Genomic DNA, 14,034 nt, shown 5'->3' on the forward strand with positions numbered 1-14,034 from the left:
TTTTGTCCACGATGAGGAAGGATGCGATGGCGATGAAGAACCCACGGTAACCAAGCGTCCGCGTCGACCAAACCCAATTCAAGCTGAGCCACCAATTCGATCGGGGCTTTCCCACACTTCGCTTGCTGGGGAAGCGTTTGATTTTGGGAAAATTTCCAAACCCTCCGTCGTCGATATCCTCGTCTGCTTCGTCGATGTCGTTCCGAAACCCCGAAACGCCGTCGAAGCTTGGACACATTAATCCAACAAGCACAGAACGAACAACCTGCAGGCAACGACATTCCATCACTTGTGGTGATGATGGAGGAGCGTGCCCAAAAACGGCAAGCAATGCAGGACACACGAGAGCAACAACGGGAAGATGAACATCAACGCCTGCGCGATGAACGGGAAGAACGAGACTATCAACGTCAAATTGTTCGAGAAGAGCGCGAGGAGCGCTTACGTCGTGAAGAGTATGAACGCGATCAAAAACAACGACGTGAGGACAACGATAACAGAGTCCGCCAAGAACAATTTCAAATGGCTATGACGATGAAGTTATTTGGTAATAACTCCAAGCGTCAAGAACAATATTTGTTTTTTAATTCAGAACAATTTGTAACTAGAAATACATTCTTATCTGTGAATTCAAAAAAATTCAAACTTGAAATACATTATTAACCTGGCTTATTCCTGTCTGGCGCACCCGATAGTTGTACAAACGGAAAATGTTCTGTAAACGGCGACCGCGCAACGTTGGATCGTAAGGCAATTTTAAATCTAATTGGCGGTACACCTTGACCGCAGATCCCATTCCCCATTCGGCAGCCTGTCGTAACGATGTAATCGAATCGCTCATGGCCTGTAGTCCTAACCGACAATCCGGAGGTACACTTGCGAGATAACCTTGTTTAATTGGCGTCACGATTCTTCTAGCACATCGCCCACTGATTGGGAACCCGGAATCGGATGCGACTTTCATTCCTGGAGCACAAAATCTGGGGTCTGCAAGGCGGTCCTGAAGGCCGCGACTCATCTCCCCATCATTCCAGGACCCGGACAATTGAGGCGTCCCCAGATCATTATCCTGTCATCACCGTAGCATAATACACCCGTCATGAAGACGGAATGTAGACAACCTAGCACACATATAGGAATCATATTAAGATCATATTTAAGATATATATATATATATAATTATACCATTGTACAGAGCATTTTGTAAATCCGACGACGACGGCTCCCGAACAGGGAGATTTTTCCCATCCACGAACGCAAAAACTCCCGTAACAAGCGGCTCTCGGGCTTCCGTTGCCTGAGCCCAAACCACTTGCTGATCAAACGTGGGTCAACGAATCGCTGCGTCGGGCATCGCCTTCAACGCAAGAGACAACGCTTTTTCAGCTTTTGCCAAAACGTGGGCACACGTCGCGGGTGGGACTGCGAATAACTCACACATTGTCTTTGCTTCGGTCGCATGGGTGTAGAAATGCAACACCATTGCAAGCACGCAGTGTTTGAACTGTACCCACGCAGGGCCACGACGACCAAAGCCAGTCTGAACTGTGTAGTGCGGACTGAAAACGGCAAGCAGGTTGTCGAAGGTGTCGGGTGGAATTGAAACCGCTGCAATGAACGACATCGTGTGACGGCTGTAATACATATTGTACCAAGGACTGTCAAGTTGGTCGTCTAAGAGGGCCAATGAATGTAGAAGTTGCGTTCACGAAGCAAAGATATGATACGACACAAGAGCAAGAGTCGTATGATGCGGCGTCGCTTCGTCGCCCCCGGTGCGCAGTAGAGCAGTAGCACGCTGGTAACCGCACACATGACACATGTGGGATGAGCAAATAAAACCAACGAAACGGCTCTATTGAATATAAAATCTAAGTATATTTTTGGTGAGCTTGCAAAATAAATTCATGCTTACACTCAGTCTGAGGAGGCGCTCAGACTTGAATAAAGACATGTCTGAGGCAATTTCGGTAGTCCTCCACTGGGGTAGGCGATAGTACAACCAACCGGGGAAAAAGACGATAAACCTTTAGGGCCACTCTGGCTGCCACAAGAAATGTCAGAAAGCACCACTTTGTGTAATTTTTCAGAAATATTATGATAATTTTTCAAACGACAGCTTTTGTGTGTTTGGCTACCAAATCTGACATATATAAAGTGGTATAATACGTCGACTTAGTACTGCGTTTTTTACAGAAAAAAGTTTGAGCTGCAACTGTCCATTTCGTACCATCATGATTTATTCTATCGATAGTTCTCCTTCCATCATGACATCCAGAGGTCCCATCAAAATATTTTGAAAATATTTTCTCACCTCCCATTTGAAACGGGAATTCTCTGTCAGAATATTATTTGACATTAAATGTTTCTGTGGCATCCAGACTCGGCCTTATAAAAAAATTCAACAAGAGATATCCGAGCTATCAAGACTACAAGTAGTAGAACTATCAATTGTTCAGCTCAGATTGTGAAAGATAGTTGGATGGCTATGCATGTGTTTGGAGGTATAAGACGTTTAATTTGCGATACTGTACTGTAGTCAATCGTTGGAACAAAGGTGGGTTGGATGCACTGTGAGATTCTGTCACGACAACGGGCCATGTATTGAAAAGGGAATTGTAACGCATGGACCCACCAATGTACTCCTAAAACTTCGACTTATATGTCCTGTATATGTCACTCGTCCGGCTACTGCTTCAGTACTACTTTGAAGTACTGTAGTATACTACGTAGTATTATTATGCATCGAATGATGTTCCATCTATTTCGCTTTTAAATGAATATCAAGTAAATCACAAGTCGTGTTGGCCTTGGATAAATCATCGATATATGACTCGATAAGATTCTGTGAACAATCTTAAACCATCCAGCTAGAGTTTGTTCTACGGTCTTACCGAAAACTTGGGTGACATGTATGAGCGTGCGCAGAGGAAGACGCAGGAGATGGTAGAATCAAGAATGAACTCAACCATTGATCTAATACCTTGGTTGCGCAAGAGGACATGTTGGTATGCGAAAGGACACCTTGGACTGAAGAGGTGTCGACTAGTTGGGAACCGGATGATGGTCACGGTTACACCCTACCCTACTTAAGACAGAACGTGCCATCATCACGTGGTCAGAAATGAGAGGGAACTGTGACGTGACAGTTGAGATTGGAGATGGCAGACGAAGGCAAGAAGCGCAAGGCGAGCGAAATCGCCGAGGATGCCGACGACAGCGTGGAAAAGGCCGAAGCACCGGCGCAGCAAGTGGAGGTAGTGGACCTCACAACCGAGTCAGATGACGACGACGGAGTGGCGCCGAGCGAGGATGCGGCCGAAATGGCGTAGCGCAAGGCCGACTGGAGGCCAAGGCGGCCGTGAAGCGCGAACGGGTTGGACAGCTGGAGCAGCAAGCGGCTGCAGACTTGGTAAAAACGCCATGTAGACTGGGGGCGCCGAAGGTGTGCAGAAGCTGCTCGAGCAGCACTTGGCACGGGAGGAGGCCGCCAAGAAGGCAAGAGCGGCCGAGGAGGTGAAGGCGAAGACAAAGCGCGCCAAAGAGGCCAAAGCGATCGCAGCGGCTGCTGCGAAAGGGGCTGACGAAACAGCCATGGAGGCTGCAGAAGCAGCAAGTAGGACACGAAATGGTCATCCGTACAAAAATCCGGTTATGATTTCGTCCTGGTTGAATTTTTTGTCTCGGTATTTTCCCCGAACAGGCTCTCAAGCTATGTTTCATCATTGCAAAGTTCGATCCGCCCCACGTCCACAGTCCAGCGCTCCAGGCGCTCCCGAGAGCGATCCCAGTGGAACCCCAACTCTCGCTTGAACACTTCATCCGGTCCGCTCCGACCCAAGTTCGGCTTTCACTATGGACACCGTCTTTACGGCGGCTCCCTTGCCGCTCGCCTTTCCTTCCTTTCCCCGACGCCTGTAGCGTTGGGATGTCCCCCATCACCTAATGGTGTCCCAGTCACACCTTCGCTGGCCGCCTTACTTGCTAGGGAAGAGTTCTGGTTTATTCGTGGTTGTGTCATGGTGAGTGGTGATGCGTGTGGCTGTCCAGTTGGCGGTGGCAACGGTGCATGTGGCTGCATTTCGTGTGCTGTGTGGCTACCCACATTGTGGCAACAGTCGAGCTCGTACCTGTCCTCCGGGTGATGTGTGGCTGTCCTTCTGGTGGTGTGTGTGGCTGTTCTCTGAGTGGTGTGTGTGGATGTCCTCTTGGTGGCCTGTGTGGCTGTCCTCCGGGTGGTGTGTGTGGCTGTTTACATTGTGGCACTGTTGTGTGTGGCAGCCGTTCTGATGGGGGTACATGTGGCCGTCGAGACGTTTATGATGTTTTGGCTGGAAGCATTGCTGCGGCAGCTGTGTGCATGGCCATGTCATCTGTGACCCGCACGCAGAAGTACAATTTGCTGACCGTGACAGATATTGATTTCCAAGCAGTCTTAGTCGATCCAGTGTACTACCGATGATTTATGGACACTTTACGTTGTAATCAAGAGTCCTTTGTCGAGCTATGTGAGTACTGCGGGTGGAAATGGCGCAATGCAGTCTCGACAATTACACCAAATCCCACTCGTACGAAATAAAGGTGGATGTTGTGCTCTACTTTCTGGGGTCCCAAGGTGGTCCACCACAGGTTCATCGTCGCGTTGACTCGCTTTGCGACTCATCCCGTCAATTCAATTGTGAGTGTCTTGTATCCGGAATCCGCATGCGTCGTGGTTGGCCCATGCTGCCCACAAACCGACACGGGGAGTCTCTGTTCGATATCGCAAAACCCAGACGAAATTCAACCAAGACACATCCGGATTCCGGTTGCGTCTCGGTAATTGCAGTTCAATCCACAAATCAGATTGCGTTCCATCATGGTTTTTCGTCTCGGTATTTTCCCGAACAGGCTCTGAGTACCTTGTACCTTGTACCTTGTAGCGTTTGTGTGGACGCTTGTCGGACAAGGCAGCGGGTGGCATGTGCAGTTGCCGCTGACAGTAGTCAATTCGCTGTCCAATTTCGCCGGGGTGCGGCGACAGAAGCATGGGCATTTGGACGCTCGGTCTGTCGCACGGATCGCCGCCCGCGTAAATATGCGGCGCAAACCTGAGGTAAGTGTTGCTTGATGTTGTAATCCTCTAAATACCAAGTTGTAGTTGAACCGACTCGCACAGCGAACAGCCGACCCGGCGCTGTCCATCGCGATCCCACGATCCCACGATCGCGCTCGCGTGGGCGATCGGCGGTGCCAGGGCGCTCACCTCCTCGGGGTCAAGCGACGATGTCGGCGGCGGCGCAAGTGCAAGGGGCGCGGTTGACGCCAAGCGGGTTTTCGGTGCTACCTGCGAGCGCCTGGTCGAGCGTATGGGCTTCGACGACGGAGCGGCGTCCGCGCCGTTCAGCATGTCCCGGACGGGGAGGGCAACAACGTATTTCGACGCACGGTCGACACAAACCATAATGCCGGTGTTGCTGCGGGCGTCGCGCGGCTGGACAAACATCAAATCCATGCTGACGGACGACCAAAGTTCGTTGGGAATAGGCAAGGGTTGGAACGGTGCCCGAGAAGATGTGGTGATCTTAGTGCGCTGGCAAGCGTCGCAGTAAGCGACGTAGCGAACAACAGATTTGTACATGCGGGGCTACCAGTACGAACGCGCCAAGACCGCGTGCATTTTGTCGCGGTCAAAATGGCCGCCACTGGGGCAGTCGTGGTACGACCGAAGGAGAGTGAGGCGCAGCTGCGCGTCGCCGGGCACGATAATTGCGCGGGGGCGAGTCCGCGGTGGGTTGGAACATCAAAATTCCATCGGCTAGTGTAAGGCCGACGAAGCGCGGCGGGGTTTGGGGGAAACGTTGGGGGAAACGGGGTCGGTGAGCGCCGCCAGGCGCGACGAGCAGTCAGCGTCAAAGACGAAACCCGATCATGAAAACCGGACGTCAAAAGACCGATCGTGGTCAGTTCGAGATCAGGACACCGAGACAGGGCGTCGGCCAGGATGTTGTCCTTCCCGGGCTTGTACTGAACCGAAAATGTGAATTCGGTGAAGAACGAAATCCAGCGCGCCATGCGCTGCGAAAGGTGCGGTGTGTTCGTTGCCGTGCGTAATGACGCATGCTCGGTGTAAACCACGAAGGGTTTACCGCCGAGGAGGTAGATGCGGAACTTGGTTAGGGCCTACTTCATGGAGAGAAGTTCCAAATCCTGGACTGGGTACGCCCGCTCAGCCGCGTGAAGTTGGCGGCTTTGGTAGGAAACCGGGCGTGGGCGACCGGAGGCGTCGAGCTGCATCAGGCAGCAGCCAATTGCGAACTGCGAGGTGTCGCAGACGACGGAGAAAGGTTTGTCGAATCCCAAACCCAAGGAGCGTCCTTGAGGAGAAGCCGAAACACCAGCTGGGCGATGTCCGCAAAGTTTTGCGAGTATTTGTGGAGGTACGTCGCAAGGCCCAGCAAGCGACGAAGATCCTTGACGGAGGAGGGAATTGGTCACTCCGAAATGGCCTTGATCTTTTCGGGATCAGCCCTACATCCGTTTACCCCCACCAAATCTCCCAGGACCGGGATTTTGTCGACGCCAAACATGCATTTGGCGAGGTTGGCATAGAGTCCGTTGGCACGGAGGACTTCAAACACCTAGCGGAGGTGGCCGCGGTGAACGTCAAGATCGGGCTGCTCGGCTTTGAACGTAAATGTCGTCGAAGTACGACGGTGCGAAGTCGCGAAACCCGAGGAACTTCGCGGTGACCATGCGGTTGAACGTCGCCGGGCGTTGGAGAGACCCTGTGGCATGACCAGCCACTCCCATAACATGCCACTCGGCGTAGAAAAACTGCCGTTTTAGGGACGTCACATAGATGCATCAGGATCTGGCAAAAGCCATCGCGGAGGTCGATGGTGGAGAAAATGGTAGATCGACCCATGCCGTCGATAATAACGTCCTTGAGAGGAATCGGCGTCTGAGCCGGAATCGTGGCTGCGTTCAATTTGTTAAAGGCGTGGACAATACGCCATTTCCCCCCGGGCTTCTTCACACAGAAGGTCGGGCTGCTGTGCGGGGAAATGCTCTCGCGGACGTGACCCGCCGCCTTTCGGGCCGCGAAGAAGGCGTCCATGGCGTCGACTTGGTCACGAGGAAGCGGCCATTGCCGCGTGACGCAATACTTAGCGCCGGACACGAGGTCAATCTCGTGTTGAACGCCCTTATCGATGGGGAGTCGGCAGGGCACATCGTCGGGGAAGACGTCCTCAAACTCTTTGAGGAGGTCGTAATAGGGGCTGGATCGCAGGGAGTCCCACGTCTGGGACTTCAGAGGAGCGGCGAGGGCCGAATAATCTGCGGTCGAGGTCGAAAAGAGATCCGTCTCTTCTTCGACAGTGATCATCGCCAAGGCGGCGATATCGTGGGCGCGGAGAGATTCCACGAGCGAGTGGAAGCTCATCTCTGGCAGTGCCAGGATCTCGGAAGACGTCCAAGGGAGTTCGTTCAAGTTACACGTTTCTTCGATAAACGTGGCCGCCAAGGTCGAGGCAGCTATCGGGGGCGATAGCGGAGCCTCACCGATGACAACAGAGGGCGACTCTGTTGGGGGAACGAAAGAGGGTTCGTGAGTACCGTGGCTGGGTCCGTTGGGGACGCGGGCACTGGGGCCAGCAAGCGTGCTGCGGGGTTAGGAGAGGCGAGATCATTACTCATCGCCTCTAACGGAGGACCAAGCGGGTTGGTGGTGGACGGGGGAAGGCGATCGGCAGCCCGCCGATGAATCCAGGGTTGGCTCGCGTTGAGCCAAGTAACCTTGTGCACGGATTTGGCCTCCAATCAATCCATGGCTTGTGGGACTCCAGCCAGGACATCCCGATGATGAGATCCCATCTCTCATCGAGGTCGATAACATTGAACGGTTCGACCGAGTCGAAACCGTCGAAGGTGATGGGAACGTCGACGATAATGCGTGGTTGAGACGCAGTGTGGCCGTCGGCCATCTTGACGCGAACCCTGTCGGAGGGATCCGAAGAAGGTAAGCCGTTGAAGCGATAGAGAGTGGAGCGGCTGGCGTAGTTGTTCCACGCCCCACAATCGATTAAAACAGAGAGCCTGGCCGGAAAGACAGTCACGACAAGTTCCAAACGAATCATTTTGTTGAGTTGGAGCCCAACACTACACAGAAGAAGGTCTGTGTCCGAGGCTAGGTCTTGAGAGTGTTTCAGCGCGCCACACACCTCCAAAGGACATAGGGAATCCCCAGTAGGCGCGAGGCGACATACTGGGAGCGACCATTTCCCGCCGCACTCGAGCCTGGAGCGGGGAGGAAAGGTGGGCGTGAGGCGCCATGGCGTTCGCGATTGAAGCGGTTAGGTGGACCGCTCGGAGGGGTGACGCGAGTGGGTATCTGGCTGGCGCGGCACGGGAGGAACCGTGTGAGGTAGGCGCGGCTGACGCCACACGGCGAGGTGCCGGACATGCGCGGGAAAAGTGTCCAGGGTGACCGCAATTGAAACACGTGCGGTCGTCCGATGGCTGGGTAAGCATGGAGACATCCATGTCCGAGGAAGCCGCGCGTGCGTGCGCAAAGGAGGAGGAAAATGATTCCGAAAGCGCGATTCGGACGGCTGCTTCGAAGGTGTCCGGGTAGGCGCGAAACAGCTGTGTGCGCGCTGGGCCTTGGTTGAGACCGTCCATGAAAACGGTCACCCATAGGGGCTCCGGGAGTGACTCTTCATCGTTGATGTTCGCAGCAAAGAAGCGAAGATCATGGATGAACTCTTGAAGGGAGTGTTTCCCTTGCTTGTATGCCAGATACTGCGAGCGATAACGAAAAGCTGTTGGGCGGCAGGAACATTGCCTTGAGTTCGGTCTCAAAGACCGTGAAGGACGCGAAGCAGTGGCGGTCCGTCAAGCGTTTGGAGAACGCCCAATCTTCCGCATGACCCTTCAAGTGCGACATCGCGAAAGCCACGCGGGTGGCGTCGTCGGGGATACGCTGAGCGTCAGCAGCAGTGCTGACTTGTAAAAGCCAGCGGAGCAGTATGTCAGACTCCGCTCCACCGAATTTGGCAACATCCAGCTTGATCGACTTCAGACGAGAAGCCGATGGCGTTTCCGACTCTAAAGGGCGCGTGAGGCGCGCAATCTCATCGTGAGCGATGCGCAGAATCTTGGAGGGTACGACCATGTGTCGTCATGGTGGAGGCTTCCTCTTCTAAGGTCGCGATTTTCTCGCGAGCGACGCGGAGAGAATCTTCAAGGTTTCGCCCATGCGAAGACATTTGAGTGACTTGCTCTTCCAATGTCTTCTAGACGGCCGTAGCTTCGGCCACCGAGAGTTCGATCGTGCTACCGATGCCTTCCACAATACGTGTTTGGTTATCGGGAGGCATCCCGCCAAGGAGTAGCGCGGTATCGTTGTCGCCAAAACCGCGACGCAAAAGGGCGAGGATCGCCTGGTGGGCTGCGATGTTGGTGGAGGACATAGTGTTGGTCGACTGGACGAACGTGCAGTGCTACCAAGTGTGAACGTGCGCAGAGGAAGTCGCAGGAGATGGTTGAATCAAGAATGAATTGATAGCGTTAAGACTACTACGCTATCACTAAGCTACGCGCAACCAACCATTGATGTATCGTCGGGAGAACACCTTGGTTGCGCAAGTGGACATGTTTGTATGCGAAAGGACACCTTGGACTGAAGAGGTATCGACTAGTCATCCGGTTGGGAACCGGATGATGGGCACGGTTACAACATGGAAGCTTACAGTTAGAAGCGTGATGTGTTGGTTCCTAGATTTACTGGATATTTGTATTTCAAAACGAAATAGATGGAACATCATAAATAGATCCGGATAATATCCACTAGTACTACTTAAGCACTACTACTGGTATTGTTACTACGTAGTATACATTTTCGGACGTCTAGTTTATCCGGATACGGTAGTTCAAATCATGCGAGTGCAACAGATTTGTAAACCTATTGATCATCATGATGGGACTGTTTCGTGCGGCCATCTTCGTCGTGCTCGCCATGCTCCCGAGTTGCTCCGTGGGAGATATCCCTACGACAACACCTGGATTCACGTACAAAGACGGCCTGCCGCAAGCTCCCGTGCACCTGCAAGTGTTCATCGACCTGGTACTGTATTCAAACTTCTTCGTCCCCACGATGTCTTGGATCCTGTCTTAGTTGTGTCCATACAGCAAAGCAGCGTACCCCGCGCTGAAACAACTCCGCGATACGTTTGAAGGCAAGGACTTCCGCCTTACGTTCCAAATGCTGCCCCTTCCCTTCCATCGCGACGCGTTCCTCGCTGCTCAGTCTACTTTGTCCGTGGTAAAATGATCATCCACATGTATATCACGTCGTCCGACATGTATACCGACATAGGTGCACTCAGTCGGCGTCTAGAGCTTCGTGCCGTGGCTGGAAACGATCTACGCCAACCAAGACAAGCTGTCCAACACCAACACCCTCAATACGACCTCCAACCAGAGGTTGGGAAAGAGTTATTCTTATTGGAATATATTCATTTAAATGAATAAAAAAAATTATTCTGAAATCCTTTCAAAAGAATAAATAATTAGTTTGCACTTCGAGAGAGAACAAGTATTGACCTGGACCTCTACAAAAAAATAAGTATTGAGTTTTGGAGAATTATTCTAACCTCCATTCAATTCAAAGTGCTGTAAACAAAGGCCATTCATTTCCGTGCAAATCGAATGCAACCACATCCATTAACTTCACACATAGTTACAATCAAACCAAACAAACACAATTCATTTTGATGTCCAACGACAACAACCAACCACCGCCCCTACGTGGAAAACAACTCGCCGAGCTGTAATTTACACGTACCTCACCTGAATCGACGCTTTGGCTCTGCAAATGTGGGAAGCGCCGCACACAAAACGGCACTGGGTACACGAATATGATGTCGCACATTGAGCGCGAACACCCCCGAGTACCTGAACTATGACGCTGCAGCCCCGATTTCGGAGCAGAATCTGTTCATGCCCCTGTTCTCGCGCAGAGTGCGGAACGTGTACGGCTGGCTGACCTGGATTACGTCATCGCTGTTGCTCTTCAACTTTTGTGAAAACGACATGGCTCGCCGCTACTCGAACCTTGGTCCCATCAGCAACAAGACGCTCATGAAACGGATGCACCAAATGTGTCGTTGGTTGGAAGCGAAGTGAACGCAGACCCTGCCCGAGTGTGTATTTGATGCCTGGACAAGTGGGTCGACATATTACGTGGCGGTCTTTGCGTCGTTCCCAAGTGATTCGTTGCGTGGATACGAGAAAGTGTTGCTCGCATTGTCGCCGATGAACGACGAAGAATCATTGAGTGCTACAGCCTTCCTGGAATTTTTCGACTTTGTCCTCGATGTGTACGGCGAACGGCGCCGAAATGTGGTGGTCCTGATCGGCGACAATTGTGCCACGAACCGTGCCTTTACTCGCTTGGCTGGCATCCCTATGGTGGGTTGTGCCTCTCATCGGTTCAACTTGTTCGTCAGTGATGTGCTAACGGACTATGAGGACCTGCTGTGTGCTTACATGCCATCATGAAGGAGCTGTCCAACATCATTCCTGCTGCCAAGCTTAGCCGAATGACACCATTGTGTCCCAAGCAGCGCAACAAGACACGATGAAGCTCATCGGTCGCCATATTGGTTCGATATGTCGAGCTCGAGTTGAAATCGTTCCTTTCCCAACTCGGGCTAGACGACATCGACATGCTACTGCTTAACGGTCGGCAAGATCGTGATGTGGAGCCGTTGATTGCCCAGATCACCGACTTGAACTCAGTGACGCTTGCGCTCCGGGACGAGTAGTTGATACTTGCCGACGTCCGCATGCTGTTTGACGAAGTCGTTGTCCAGTACCCTGGCGCTGAGGTTCGACTGGGGCCGAATGCAAGTGTCGTGGAAGACCCCACCTTTGAGTCTGCTATGGTGAAGGTGCTTCAGCACATGGAGGCGTAACTATGGTGATTGCTTTGTTGTCTACGCCGATATCCTCGATGGTGTGTATGTGGGTGACATGGACAGCATGAGTATCGCGGCCCGTGCGTTGAAGCTTCGCAAGTTGATGTAGGCCCGGAGCAACCCACCTCGATTGCCGTTTCCTTCGACCGACATCGAGCATGTGCGAGCGGCTGTTCTCTGTGACGCGGTAAGCGATGCCCGAACACCGTCGCAGTGTGCTGCCATCAAACTTTGAAGAGCAATTGTTCCTCCACTGCAATTTTTCCCTTTTGGGAAGCGAGGACATCAAGAGCGTCATGGAGGGTGAAACTGATGAGGTGGGTGTAGAGCCAAATTTGATCTAGTGTTCATTTTTGCATATAAATCAATACATATGCCTGTTCTTGGAGAGTGCAAAACTGGTCTCCACATCGCGTGTGGCGTTCTGTGGGCCGAGAAATAGCGATTTCATCGTTTTGCAAAGAAATCTCGAAACTCGTAACTGGAAAATTTAAAACAATGTTAATTGTAATTTTGTATGGAAATGCTCAAAAACCAATTTTTTTATACCCAATCACAGAGAAGAATAGTTATTGAGCCAATCATCGCATGGCAACAAACGTGTGATTCTCTACAAACGTATACTTGCTAGGGTTTGGGTTTTATGAGTATTTTGGCAACTTCATTGGATGAAAATTAGGTGCATTGATTCTCTGGGGGTTTTGAAGATTATTCAATATATTATTCACCCCACTAGTCTCGCCGAATAAGTTATTCACCGATGGTATAGAAAGAATAAGTAATTCTCTTCGTGGGTTGAAAAGAATAAGTTTCATTAACTGTAAATATATATATATATATTTGTCTACGATATGCAAGATATTACGATTGGGTTTCGATGGATATATATATCTTTTCATCTTTACCCTCCCTATACTGTATACAGTATACTCCCATACAGTATGTATGGCTCGTTTCAAGTTTCCAAGAAATTTATCGATACTTCTCCATACAACCATATATATATATATCGTACGAGTATTGCATGCTACTTCTACATACATGCATATATAGATATACTGTATATCGTGCTCATATTAAATATATATTCTACTGTAGGCATCGCCTGTACCCCAATGTATTACCTCAACGGTGTTCATTACGACAATGCTGACAGCGCCTGGAGTTTCAGCTGGTACGTTGATGCTCTTGCTACTTTATATGTTCCTTACATACTAGAATATATATATATATCCTGGATGATAATATATATTTAAAAATCACATGTATCTATTATGTGGCAAGGTTCGGTTCAATGTGATCAACCCCCTTGTCCAAGCCAACAAAGCCTCGCTACCCCGTCCAAGTACGTACAATAATCCAATGAATATCTATCTATATCATGTGCCTAATATTTGTTCAAAACCAAACAAGACTATAATATATATATTTCTTGGGTAACTAACTAGCTAACACGTAGACGTGATGTCGATGCATATGGAGCTTCCAGATCGCACTGTGCACTGCAACGCGGCGGTGTCCGTATGCGGAATCGCCGATGGCAAGACCATATGCTGTGACCAGGCGTCGGAAGTGTGCATTGTTCGTCGGGGATGCCTAAGTCAAGACAGGTTGACTGTGGCGTAGATGGAAGATATTCTGGTACTATTAATAGTACACCTTTTTTCTATTGAGTTGGGACTTTTTTCAACGTTGTTGGCTTGGCGCTCATTCGAAAGGGCGATGTGTCCATTCATTTGGCCTTGTGACCAATAGAATTGACACTTAGTGCCGCAACACACTTTGAAATGTACCATGCTACCAATGGAAATGACTCCACTACCCAACAATGTGCCAAGTAGCATTTCGAATCTGCCGTGCTTGAAGTTGAATTGGATCGAATATTCTAGAAGGTTGCAGTTGGGCGATCTTCGCGCCCATTTTTTTCACTTTTCAAAATCGCATTCCGTGCAACAATGGAGAACGCTGCACCACAGACACCAGTACGACGTCATCGCTCACGATACACTAACCATGCTCATAGCCACGCAAGAAATACAAACGCATCCCTTCGTCTGGAGTACTTCTACGG

At 50.8% G+C, this 14,034-nt stretch overlaps 4 protein-coding genes across 4 annotated transcripts; 2 read left to right on the forward strand and 2 right to left on the reverse strand.

Annotated features, from left to right (window-relative positions):
* Positions 1-285: 285 nt before the first annotated feature.
* H257_14740 (hypothetical protein) lies at positions 286-841 on the reverse strand (the record flags this gene model as incomplete). Its single annotated transcript, XM_009842626.1, has 2 exons — positions 286-401; positions 706-841. 2 exons carry the CDS (start codon positions 839-841, stop codon positions 286-288), a joined length of 252 nt encoding a protein of 83 aa, XP_009840928.1.
* Positions 842-3,977: 3,136 nt separating this feature from the next.
* On the reverse strand, positions 3,978-9,157 carry H257_14741 (hypothetical protein; the record flags this gene model as incomplete). The annotated part of the gene is made up of 13 exons (XM_009842627.1): positions 3,978-4,097; positions 4,916-5,090; positions 5,151-5,572; positions 5,641-6,162; positions 6,196-6,270; positions 6,345-6,452; positions 6,525-6,620; positions 6,673-6,767; positions 6,838-7,540; positions 7,600-7,797; positions 7,878-8,204; positions 8,260-8,784; positions 8,849-9,157. 13 exons carry the CDS (start codon positions 9,155-9,157, stop codon positions 3,978-3,980), a joined length of 3,675 nt encoding a protein of 1,224 aa, XP_009840929.1.
* Positions 9,158-9,958: 801 nt separating this feature from the next.
* H257_14742 (hypothetical protein) lies at positions 9,959-11,810 on the forward strand (the record flags this gene model as incomplete). Its single annotated transcript, XM_009842628.1, has 7 exons — positions 9,959-10,108; positions 10,160-10,306; positions 10,382-10,467; positions 10,920-11,144; positions 11,211-11,496; positions 11,582-11,648; positions 11,701-11,810. The coding sequence occupies 7 exons, from the start codon at positions 9,959-9,961 to the stop codon at positions 11,808-11,810; spliced, it is 1,071 nt and encodes a 356-aa protein (XP_009840930.1).
* A 21-nt stretch (positions 11,811-11,831) lies between these two features.
* H257_14743 (hypothetical protein) lies at positions 11,832-13,589 on the forward strand (the record flags this gene model as incomplete). The annotated part of the gene is made up of 4 exons (XM_009842629.1): positions 11,832-11,936; positions 12,073-12,150; positions 13,248-13,308; positions 13,423-13,589. 4 exons carry the CDS (start codon positions 11,832-11,834, stop codon positions 13,587-13,589), a joined length of 411 nt encoding a protein of 136 aa, XP_009840931.1.
* Between the last annotated feature and the right edge of the window lie 445 nt (positions 13,590-14,034).

Source organism: Aphanomyces astaci (genome assembly GCF_000520075.1).
Source record: "Aphanomyces astaci strain APO3 unplaced genomic scaffold supercont1.61, whole genome shotgun sequence".
Lineage (NCBI taxonomy): Eukaryota > Oomycota > Saprolegniomycetes > Saprolegniales > Verrucalvaceae > Aphanomyces > Aphanomyces astaci.